The sequence below is a fragment of the Helianthus annuus genome, chromosome 15 (genome assembly GCF_002127325.2).
Source record: "Helianthus annuus cultivar XRQ/B chromosome 15, HanXRQr2.0-SUNRISE, whole genome shotgun sequence".
NCBI classification, from domain to species: domain Eukaryota; kingdom Viridiplantae; phylum Streptophyta; class Magnoliopsida; order Asterales; family Asteraceae; genus Helianthus; species Helianthus annuus.
Genome location: NC_035447.2, coordinates 166088180 through 166100650, shown reverse-complemented (window position 1 = coordinate 166100650; position 12471 = coordinate 166088180). Strand labels below are relative to the sequence as shown.

Sequence of the window (12471 nt, the reverse complement as noted above, 5' to 3'; positions counted from 1 at the left end):
CAACTACGTCGATAAGGAAGATTCTAGTCGAAGAAAACGCAGTGAGGTATGATAATATTATGGGGTGGGTGTCATGGGTTCCGACAAAATGTTGTATTTTCTTTTGGAGAGCTTTGCAAAACAGAATTCCGACTAGGTCCGCGTTGGTTAAACGCAACATTCATATCACCGACTCCAACTGTTGTTTTTGTGGGGATTACGAAGAGTGTACGGATCACGTCTTCACGGGATGTGTGGTGGCTATAAGGGTACCGTAGTTGTTCTGTGCTTGGGCTCAGCTTCCTTCTATGTTTGCTTTTGCTTTTAAAGATGTGGCAGATTTCCACTTAGCATGCAATCTCAATAAGGAGGAGAAGGTGGTGGTTAAAGGGTTAATCATGATAGGGTGCTGGTGTATTTGGAGGGCGAGGAACGATAAGATTTTCTCCAACGGTTTAGGTAGGAGTGAAGACATTATGGGGGATATAAAGTCGCCATGATTTCTTTGGTTAAGTAATAGATCGAAACATAAAGGAATTTTATGGGATGAGTGGTGTAAATTTCCGTTGTATATGTTGTAAGTTGTTTCTGTGAGCCGGCCTTGTTGGGTTCGGTCTTGATGTTTTAATAAAAGTTACATTTCATAAAAAAAAAAAAAAAAAAAAAAAAGAAATGTGTCTGGTTACATTTGGTATTAAACCCACCCATTCTCTCACCTTGCGGTATCGTGGGCAAACCCGCAACACCACTTGCGGCTTGTTGCCACATGTTGCCGATTTTTAAATAAATAAACAAGGAAATAAAAATAAATAATAAGTCATACGTGATTGGCGAACAGCACAACACAACTTCTTCTTTAATTCCAATTAAAGTTATCATATTTCCTCCACCCACATCGTTATCGTTTGTCTATCACTAATCGCATACTGAAATGATGCACTGGCATCTTATCATCATCATCATTCTCATAATATGTTCTCATGCTTCAACCTCAACCTCTGCAAACTCAGGAGGGAGAGTGGAGTATCTTCCAGGTTTCCAAGGACCCCTCCCTTTTTATCTTGAAACTGGGTACTCTTTTTTATCTATACATTTACCATTTGTGTGATCATGTTATATATATAAGCAGCTATGAATGCATGATATTGTGTAGTTATGTGGGTGTGGATGAGAATGAAGATGTGCAGCTTTTTTACTACTTCATTCGGTCTGAGTCGGATCCCGACCATGATCCTCTCATGCTTTGGATTACCGGTGGTCCCGGTTGTTCTTCCATTACCGGCCTGTTATATGAGATTGGTATTTTCTTATTGAATTTCTTCCAGGTACGTACTTGTTTTGTTGCTTGGATTTAATTTGAACAATGCAGGTCCAATTCAATTTGAGGCTATGCACTACAATGGAAGCTTGCCCACCTTGACTTTGACACCCAATTCCTGGACCAAGGTTTCTCCTGTCTCTCTCTCTATATATATACATATATACACACATATCTGTCTCTCTATCTCTCTCCGTGTATATATATAGAGAGAGATGCAAACGAGTCAAGATGCCTTGGCTTGAGTGGCCCATTACTTGTACAATTTATATTCGATATATAATTATTCTGTAATAAATTAATAATTACTATTTTATATTAAATTACGATAAAAATAACTAAATAGCATATACAATGTTTTATATAAAATGTTAATTATAAATATACATAAAAAATAATAAAAATGCATACAAATTAATTAACAAGTGACAAACGATCTGATCTAGAACCGAGCTTGAAATTAAAAAACTACCAAGCGTAATGTTCGAGCTCAAACTCTAGTATGATAAATGAGCAGAGCTCTTGAACTTTGGCGGGCTTGGGCTCGACTCAACTTGTTTACACCCCTACTATATAAAGAGGGTAAAACATATAGATATATATTATGAATTCTATTACAATATATTTCTGTATAATATTAGAGGGTCTTAAATTCGGAACCCATAATATGTTGAGAACTAAAAAACCGTATAATTCACTTGTATATAATACCAACGTCTTTATAGATGATGGTTTGAGAATATTATTGATATTCATGCAGATGGCAAGCATAATTTTCCTAGATATTCCTGTTGGTACTGGTTTTTCCTATGCAAGAACTAAATGGGCCTCGCGATCCACGGACAACCTACTAAGTGAGCGTGCCTATGAATTTATGAGAAAGGTATATGAAGTATCTGGCTTTCTATGAGATGATTTAGTTCTTTGCGACCAAGTAACATTATAACTTTGTGCAGTGGTTTGAAGGTCACCCAGAGTTCGTTTCTAATCCATTCTATGTCGGAGGAGATTCCTATTCGGGAGTCCCAGTCCCGATAATCACACATTTGATATCAGATGGTAATTATTATGACATATTTGATCATCTGCACTTGAATTTTCCATAACTTATTGAGTGCAAATGTTTAGGAAATGAAGCTGCCAATCTGCCTTACATTAATCTAAAGGTGGTCTCATGTCTTATCCTATAAAAATAAGTTATAAAGTCTTATACTATAAAATAAGTTATCATTTAGAAATTTGATTTACTGAACGGATGAGTTTTGGGCATTAGGGATATGTTCTTGGCAACCCTTCGACATTTTCAGAAGAAAGTAATTACAAAATTCGCTTCGCTAATGGTATGGGACTTATATCAGATGAACTCTACAAGGTTTGTTCTGTTCTATGACTAGACATATTTTCTGCTTATTTTAGCAACTAATGTTCTTCATGTTCAACATCCATAGTCATTGTTCCACACGTGTCATGGAGAGTATCGATCACAGTATATAAGCGCGAGTAACATAGGATGTCGTCAAAATCTTAAGTTGTATGAAGAGGTTCTTTACCAACTTTACATTGGCTCTTCACTCCATCTTGATGTAAAAAAATAACTTGAATGAATTTTTGTAGTGCATAGATGGGATTTTTGCAGACCATGTTTTGGAACCTTATTGTAGTGATCCTATGCGACTAATTAAACTACCTACTCAAAAGCTGGTTGATGAGTACCGTCCTCTTTCTTCATCTGACTGTCGTGTAAGTCTAATCTATCGTTTTCTTTTCAAACATATATTTTGATTCTATGAAACAAAATCAAACAAACTTGTAGGACAATTATAGCATATTTTAAGGATGTTTTTGAATCATCCAGGTTTATAGAACTCATCTGGTTTACTACTGGATACTTGAAGCCAGTGAAGCGTTGCATACTCGCAAGGTATTCTTATACACACACACACACACACACACACACACACACACACATAAGGTCAGGATTTAGAGAAAATGGTGAAAGTGTGAGAACAGTGAGAATGGTTATGGATCGTCCGATCAAAACAATCTATGGACTAGATTGACGCGGTGGCATTTTCGTAAATAACATAAATTTTATTACGTGGACGCTCTTCATTAAGGGTAAAAAAGGTAAAACATCCTTTCTTACATAAAACGCAAAACGACAAGTAAATACAAAACGCCAATTTTATCACTGCGTAGTTTTTTCTGTGTTTTTATTTAAGGTCTCAGGCTACAAAAACGTCATAAAACGTAAAACGCCATAATATAAACGCCTAGCCTTACATCCGGATAATTGTTAATCGCATTTATTGTTAAAAATAATATCCCGCCTAAACTACACGCCAAACAAAATCCTATAAATAGAAATATCTCACCACCTTCCGTTTATCACACAAAAACACAATGGTTCCTAAATACCACTCACTGTAAAACGCCAAAAGTTGAGAGAAATCAATGATGGCAAACATCTTTTCTTTGAAACTCAGTAATGTTCTGCATGAAGTTTCGCTTAATGGTTTGTTAGGTGAGGTTTCTCCATGAGATGGACAAATTTCAAGAAAAGGGACTGATGACACCCATATGTGATTTTGTCTTCTTTGTTCTTGAAAGAGGTTTGGATGAGGAGAAGAGGCCGATCCCAGTGTAAATGCTACTTTGGCCTCGATGATGATAATGAAGATGACAGGCAAATAACATCCACCCACACGGAGTCCATCTATGTCTCCAATATCCACAAACCCACTTCAACACACGAACAAGAAAAAAAAAACCACGCCAAACCCAAAACGCCATTTATTTGGACAGTTGTAGTTTTAAAAGAAAAAAGAGACTGATGACGCTGAAGATTTAGATCATAAATTGCTTCTATTTGTTTTTTTTTAATTTTCTTTTTCTGTTTTTTGTTATGTAATTTTCAGCTAAGAACAACGATACATTAATTCTGTAATGAAAAATATAATAAAACGCCAAACGGGCAAATGCTTGTGAAACGCCATCATGCCATAAAACGCTCCAAAACTACCAAACTATAATAAAATTACTTTGGACAAGTACTATTATAATTAATCTAAAAAAAAGATTAAAACAATGTGCAAAGAGAATAAAACAAAAAGTGTCATCTTTATCTAAACGCCATTGGAAAACAAAACGCCATAATTGCAGTCATAAAGATGAGACGTGGTACAGCCATAAACATCATCCCTAGTAAAGAAACGCCATAAAAATACCTAAAATTGTCAAGTGTTAGTAGCTGGGTGATTTTGTTAAAAAGCTCTTCGAAAAAAGTATAAAAGATTCAAAGACCTTCAAATTCTTACAAAGAATTTCAACAACGGGCCATTCCTGAGATCAACACTAAAAAGATGAACATATATACTCGAGAACATAAATCATGATTCCAGAACATCAAACACGATTGGAGATTTTGGACACCATTCGAGATTTCAATCATTAAAAAGATGAGCATATATGAAAAACATCAAACAATTCGAGATTTTAGATGAAGATTATTTATAAAACCTAAAAAACCAACATATATGAATGGTAATCCACGATTAAACATAAATTAAACACGAATCATGAAAGAAAGTTAGGTTTAGAGCATTAAAGATCAAAAGCAAACAAAGTAATGCTTATTTGCCTTTAAGTGCGATCTAGGGTTTTAAATAGAGCCTTAAGGGATGATTGGCATTGCTTACTTTTTATCTTCTTATTGCTTTTTTAAATACTTGGTTAGATAAAAGCACTTCCAACTACTTCCCAAATTTCAAAACAACATGAAAGTAATGAAAGATCAAGATACCTTTTAGTTAGATTGAAGAATCGGAGTATCATGATAATCGAGTTGCAATGATTACAGTCAGAAGAACAAAAACAAACAAAAGATTAACAACTACGATTTAACATATAAAATTAAAGAAACACCAAAAGAATCAACATTCCTTGGATTAAAATCGCTGAATCGCAGTGAACATCAATAACAACGAACATGCATCAACATTTAGGGTTTTCAGAGCAAAAATTAAATCAACGAAAACATTAGGAACTTTGTATAAGGATGAATCAAGGATAAACATTACAAAACAAATATAACAATGTAGTGAACGATGATCAGAAGAATGATGAAGGAGATGAAGTTGTAGGTGTCGGCTAGGGTTTAGAGAGATAGGGAGAGATAATGGTCTCAATTATTGAGGTTGTGGCTTTTATATAGATCCGAATGAACCGGTATAGGATGACCCGGACTCAAAACGGATCCAGCATAAAAATTTCACAAATGAATGAGGTGCATTCCCTCCCAAGAAAAAGGCTGAGGCTCCACCATAATATGTCACGTGGCCTAAATCCATCTCATTTATTATATTATATAGATAGTTTATAGAATCGTAGCATTGCTCTCACCGGCTACAACACCACAGGGGACCATAAAAGAGTGGAAAAGATGCTCAGATTTGAACTTCACAAAAACAGTTTATGATGTTAGACCATACCATCAAAACCTCAGCAAGAAAGGTTACCGCTCTCTTATATACAGGTATTGTTCGTCGTACAACTTGAATCGCGATTGATCTATTTGTGAAAGAATATATCATCAAAATTACTAGTGAACTTTTATATTTAACGCAGCGGTGATCATGATATGATCATTCCTCACCAGTCAACTCAAGCATGGATAAGAGACCTAAACTACTCTGTCATAGATCAATGGCGATCATGGAAGCTTAATGGTCAAATTGCTGGGTAATTAACAATTTAACAGTTTACTGTTGTTTCCTGTAAAGTATAATCAAATGTACTTATATTGGGGATTTTTTTTATATTTACAGGTATACAGAGAGTTATTCGAATATGATGACGTATGCCACCGTGAAGGCAAGTTAATCCGAATGTTCTTATTTTGAGTGTAGATAATAAATGTTAACTGAAACGATTTTTTTTATGTTACAGGGAGGTGGGCACACAGCTCCCGAGTACAAGCCTGAAGAATGTGTTGCTATGTTCAAGAGGTGGATATCTAACCAACCATTATGACCATCATTGCATTTTGTAATGTCGAAATGATTCGATAGTTGGCAACCTACGCAGCTCTTGTGTCGTTCTATGACATTAACATAGACTGATTGTCACTTTAAGGATCCAACTAGTTCTATGTTGATCAATTTGTGAAATTTGTCAGTGTTGGAAGATTACACTTACCACCCAATGACTTATATTAGTTCTAAAGTTTATGTATTATTAGTGACTTATGTAATTGTCTAAAGTTTGTAATTAAACGTGTTGGATCAGTTCTGTTTAAATGTAATGGAAAACATGAATAATACCTGTTACAGCAGACAGGCCAGCAGAGAATCCAGTCAGAGATGCAGCCATTGAGTTCGACATGATTGTCAGGATGATCTGGTTCCTCCTTAGGGTGTAAGTTATGATGGTGATGAAACCGAAGGTAGGGTAATTTCGGTTAGGGGAGAGAGTGACGAAATTGATGTTGTTATGAGGGTTTGATTGTGTAATGTGTGTAACCCTTTAACTCTCTAATAAGCCCCTTATTTATACACCCAAGAGGAAACCCAATTAGTTAATAAGGGTAATATGGTCCATCAACAATTACCAACTAATTATTAATAGGTTAATAAATATATTTTGATCTAATATAATATAAATGATTATATAGGCTACAAGATTAAATATTACATTTATATATTTAATCTCACATTCTCCCACTTAGCCAAGTAATCATTTATCATGAGTATTAGGTAAGCCTGGCCAGGAGTTAACACTCATTTTAGCTTTAAACCAAGACCTATAGCAGAGAAATACAGCCGTTGAATCATCATTCGACTCAGGACCCCCATTAGTCATACTATAGCCTCAATTTAAAACCTAATAGTTACGATCAAAATATGTATAAGCCCTTTAGCGTCTGATTTGTATTTATATTTGTCTATATGTCATTACACCGGCAGAACATATGTTAGAGACATACAAAATCAAACTGAGGAAATTTTATTAATTAAAACATAAGCTAGTACAATATGCCATTAAACAAGGTCTTTAGTAAGTCCCATATTCGATACATGTTCTTCGAAAACTTTAGGTGGGAGACCTTTAGTCATCGGATCCGCTAGCATATCTTTAGTACTAATATACTCAATACAAAGATTATTTTCCTCAACTCGTTCACGTACGAACAAGTATTTTGTATCGAGATATAAACCAGCTCCAGTCGAACTGTTACTGTTCGAGAAACTAACGGCAGCTGAGTTATCACAGTAAAGCTTCAATGGTCTAGAAATGGTATTAACAATTTTGAGTCCAGTGATCAGATTTCTAAGCAACATTCCATGACAGGTTGCGTTGTAAACAGCAATGTATTCTGCCATCATTGTGGAAGTTGTAGTTAACTGTTGTTTATGACTCTTCCATGAGATAGGTCCGCCTGCTAACATAAAGATGTAGCCCGAAGTGGATTTCTTGTCATCTTTGCATTTGGCAAAGTCAGAATCAGAATAACCTACCACTTCTAAGTGATCACTTCTTCTATAAGTCAGTTTATAGTCTTTCGTCCCTTGCAGATATCTGAGGACCTTCTTAGCTGCTTTCCAGTGATCTAGGCCAGGATTAGTCTGATAACGGCCTAGCATTCCAGCAATATAAGCGATATCTGGGCGAGTACAGACTTGAGCATACATCAGGCTCCCGACTACTGACGCGTAAGGTATCTGGCTCATTTGCTCCTTTTCAACCTCTGTTGTCGGACACTGGAATGAACCGAAAACATCTCCCTTAACTACTGGAGCGACGGAGGGTTTACACTGTTGCATGTTGTAGCGTGTAAGGACACGATCTATGTAAGTCTTTTGAGACAATCCTAAGATCCCTTTGTGTCTATCTCGGTGAATTTCGATGCCAATGACGTAAGAAGCATCTCCGAGATCCTTCATGTCGAAGTTATGCGAGAGTAACCGCTTCGACTCATGCAACATGTCTAAACTATTACTTGCCAATAGAATATCATCTACGTAAAGGACAAGTATAGTAAAATTACTCCCACTCATCTTGAGGTAGGTGCATTGATCCACTTGATTCTTCATAAAACCTTGCCTCTTCATGACTTCATCAAACTTGAGGTACCATTGACGTGATGCTTGTTTTAACCCATAAATGGATTTCTTCAACTTACAGACTAGATGCTCCTGACCTTCAGGTTTAAAGCCTTCAGGTTGTTTCATGTAAACATCTTCGTCTAAGTCTCCGTTAAGGAAAGCAGTTTTGACGTCCATCTGATGTAGCTCTAAATCAAAATGAGCTACTAAGGCCATAACGATCCTTAATGAATCTTTACGAGAGACAGGTGAAAACGTCTCTTGATCATCAATTCCCTCTTTCTGAGTGTAGCCCTTTGCAACCAATCTCGCTTTGTAGCGTTCAACGTTCCCATTCGGATCCAGTTTTGTTTTGAACACCCATTTACAACCTACAGGTTTGACACCGTTGGGTAATTCTACCAAATCCCAAACGTCATTTTTCTTCATGGATTCAAGCTCATCAATCATAGCTTTGTTCCATTCAGAAGACTGATCACTGCTAATGGCTTCATTATAAGAGATAGGATCATTGAGCTTTCCAGCATCCATTTCAGTCAGGTAGGTGATATAATCATCCCAATTAGTAGGCCGTTTTTGCCTACATGACCTCCTGAGCTGATTTTCGGGTTGAGCGTTGTCTTGGTTTTGAGCGTTTGATGTGCCTTCGTTATGAGGCATGATGGGTTCTGGTTGTGGAGATGGAGTTTGTGCAGTGGCTTCAGGTGCAGTTGCATGGGGTACAAGAGGAGTAAACGGAGTAATGGTAAGCGACGAGTCTCTCCCCCCCGCGTCTTGTACTTCTTGCAATTCTTCGTAAGGGTTAGTACTGCTCCCACTGACCTTGAAATCCTCCAGGAACGCAGCACGCTTGGTTTCAACAATACGGGTGACATGGGAAGGACAATAGAAACGATAACCCTTTGAATGATCAGGATACCCGATAAAGAAACAGGTAACTGTTTTAGGGTCAAGTTTCCTTAGGAAAGGATTATATAATTTTGCTTCAGCAATGCAGCCCCATACTTTCATATATTTAAGACTCGGTTTCCTTCCTGTCCAAAGTTCATAAGGAGTTTTAGGGACAGACTTAGAAGGAACTCTATTGAGTATATGAACAGCTGCTTTTAACGCTTCAGTCCAGAGGAATAATGGTAAATTAGTGTTGGCTAACATACTGCGCACCATGTTCATAAGGGTACGATTTCTTCGTTCAGCGACACCATTCTGCTGAGGTGTACCAGGCATGGTGTATTGGTTCACAATCCCCTGGCCCTTACAAAACTCATAAAATGGACCAGGAACTTGACCCACATCAGTATGTCTTCCATAATATTCACCGCCTCTGTCTGATCTCACAACTTTAATCTGACGATCTAATTGCTTTTCAACTTCAGCTTTATAATCTTTAAAAGTTGTAAGAGATTCAGACTTTTCCTTTATAAGATACAAGTACATGTAACGAGAATAATCATCAATGAAAGTGATAAATGAAGTATGTCCTGTGATGCCAGCGATTTGATAGGGACCACTAATGTCAGTGTGAATGAGTTCTAATAAATTAGAGCTCCTAGTGGCACCTTGCTTATTCGCTGATGTCATTTTGCCTTTAAGACATTTGACACATGTTCCAAAATCAGTGAAATCGAGAGGAGGTAAGACTTCATCCTTTACGAGACGATTTAATCGTTCTCTTGAGATGTGGCCTAAACGTTGATGCCACAACATAGATGAAGTCTCTAAGTCTCGAATTTGTTTCTTTTCCATCTTTGTGAGTGATTCATTAATATTATATGACAACAAAGATTTGGAAAAATTATCATCTAGTTCTAATCTATAGAGACCACCATCCAGAATGCCAGTACCATAAACAACGGAATCATAGAGAATAGAGAGTTTGCGATGACCATGAGAAACGACAAAACCGTCCATGTCTAACTTTGGTCCTGATACAAGGTTCCGAGTTACCTCAGGAACATATAAGGTATCATAAAGTTTAATACATAAACCAGTTTTCAAAAATAATTGTAATGTTCCTATGGCCTTCACTTCTAATTCCCGATCATCCCCAACTTTAAGTGTTCTTTGGTTTCTTCCCAGCTTCCGGATTGTAAGGAATCCCTGAAGTGAATTGGTAACATGAACCATAGAACCAGAATCAAACCACCAAGAATTAGCAGGAACATTTAAATTAAAGGACTCAAGTATCATGAAAAAATCGTTACCTTTCTTAGCCAGCCACTCCTTGAAGTCAGGGCATTCCTTTTGCTTATGTCCTGTCTTTTTACAGAACTTGCAATAGGGTTTGCCTAAGGAGCTCTTAGAGCTGGAAGGTGTACTTGAATTAGGATTTGGATTTGGCTTTTGAACCTTAGAAGCATCCTTTCTTGGATAAGAGTTCTTCCTCTTCTTTGAGCTGGAAGTGGTGAAGTTAGCAACATCAGTAGTGCGATCCATCTTCATACGCTCTTCCTCCTGCACGCACATAGCGATCAGCTCACTCATCGTCCATTTGTCCTTCTGAGTGGTGTAATTGATCTTGAATGCTTCATAGGACGAAGGAAGCGAAGTGATGATGAAGTGAACAAGAAAACCATCACTGATTTCCATCTCTAGGCCTTTCAGCTTATTGGCCATTTCATGCATCATCATGATGTGTTCGCGAATGCCGCTCCTCCCATCATATTTAGTTGTCACCAGCTTGAGGATAAGAGTGCTTGCGTGTGCCTTTGATGTTCCCTTGAATTGATCCTCCACAGAAGCCAAATAGGTTTTAGCATTTTCAGAATCAGGAATGGCTCCTCTGATTGAGTTATGAATGGACTGCTTCATGAACATGAGAGACATGCGGTTACACCTAGTCCATTTATCATGGACTATCTGCTCAGCAGCAGTACTTGTAGCGGTAAGGTCCGCTGGCTTATTCTCTCTTAGAGCATAATCAAAGTCCAGCAGCCCAAGCGTAAGCATGAGGGCATCCTTCCATTCAGCAAAGTTATCACCAGTCAAGGGTGGAATCCCGCAATTGGGTGCTGATAGTGGAAATAAGATGAGCAAGTTATGATACAAAAGAAGAAGTCCTAATGTGATCTAATGGGCATGTTATACTAAGGCAGGCATAAATAATGACCATTTTAATTATGAAGCTGTGATAATGTCTATTACTAACATCAAAATAATAGACTTAGTTAAAAAATTCTACTTAAACGAAGACAAATCAGCTTTGGCCAGAAGTGTAATCATTTAAGTATGTGTGCAAAGTAATCGTGACAAATCAGCTTTGGCCAGAAATGAGACAATCACTTTAGTTATGCACTTGTCAAGCATGCTAAACATAAATGAATTAAATCAGCTTTGGCCAGAATTAAGACATTTCAGGTTTGTAATGCATACTCAACATAGCTTTTATTAGACTTGAACAATAAATAGATATATTAAATCAGCTTTGGCCAGAATTAATACATCAGAAGCTCATTCAAGTAAAGCTATTTTGGTTTTGCCAAAATTATCTGATTCTGATAAATTAATTAAGTGTTAACAAAACCAAGTATTTAATAGCAAACCACCGGGGTTTGGGGCGGGAGCCCCGAAAAAATTTTTAGGTCACATTAAACAGCTAAAGTAATGAGGTTTCGAGTCTTGTGCGATCAGTAATGCCCAAGTGTTGTGCGATTAGTGAGGCCCAAGACTTGTGCGATCAATAATGACTTGTGCGATCAGTGAGGCCCAAATAATTTGTGCGATCAATAATGCCTTGTGCGATCCACAAGTCTTGTGCGATCCACACATCTTGTGCGATTTCCCTTGTGCGATCAGACCCCTTTTTTTTTTTGAGATCTGATCTTGTGCGAATGTCTTGTGCGATCAGATCATATCTGATCTTGTGCGACTGTTAAGGGACTTGTGCGATTTTAATTTCGAAACCACTATTAATGCTGTTCATTGTGATAATTAACTGAAAATCGAAATTTAAGGGATTGTGGGATAGTGTTTCCTATTTTATTTCTGATCTAATCTTATCAGAAGATTTCGAAAATAATAACTGAAAATCCATTAACAGTTTTCGAAAACTTAATAGATAAAATTAAGATC

The 12471-nt window shown here is 37.1% G+C and overlaps 1 protein-coding gene across 5 annotated transcripts; it reads left to right on the top strand.

Moving 5' to 3' along the window:
- The first annotated feature begins 793 nt into the window (after positions 1 to 793).
- LOC110912891 (serine carboxypeptidase-like 13) lies at positions 794 to 6624 on the top strand. 5 transcript variants are annotated; one of them, XM_022157722.2, is made up of 14 exons: positions 794 to 1050; positions 1133 to 1278; positions 1349 to 1425; positions 2058 to 2180; positions 2254 to 2356; positions 2426 to 2463; positions 2571 to 2669; positions 2746 to 2838; positions 2912 to 3037; positions 3153 to 3218; positions 5716 to 5831; positions 5924 to 6037; positions 6124 to 6169; positions 6245 to 6624. In XM_022157722.2, exons 1-14 carry the CDS (start codon positions 911 to 913, stop codon positions 6326 to 6328), a joined length of 1371 nt encoding a protein of 456 aa, XP_022013414.1. In that variant the 5' UTR covers positions 794 to 910; the 3' UTR covers positions 6329 to 6624. The 5 variants fall into 5 exon arrangements, with proteins under 5 accessions (XP_022013414.1, XP_035839529.1, XP_035839531.1 ...); XM_035983636.1 differs by having other exon boundaries at positions 799 to 1050; positions 2058 to 2147; XM_035983638.1 differs by lacking the exon at positions 1349 to 1425 and having other exon boundaries at positions 799 to 1050; positions 1133 to 1304; positions 2058 to 2147.
- The last annotated feature ends 5847 nt before the right edge of the window (positions 6625 to 12471 follow it).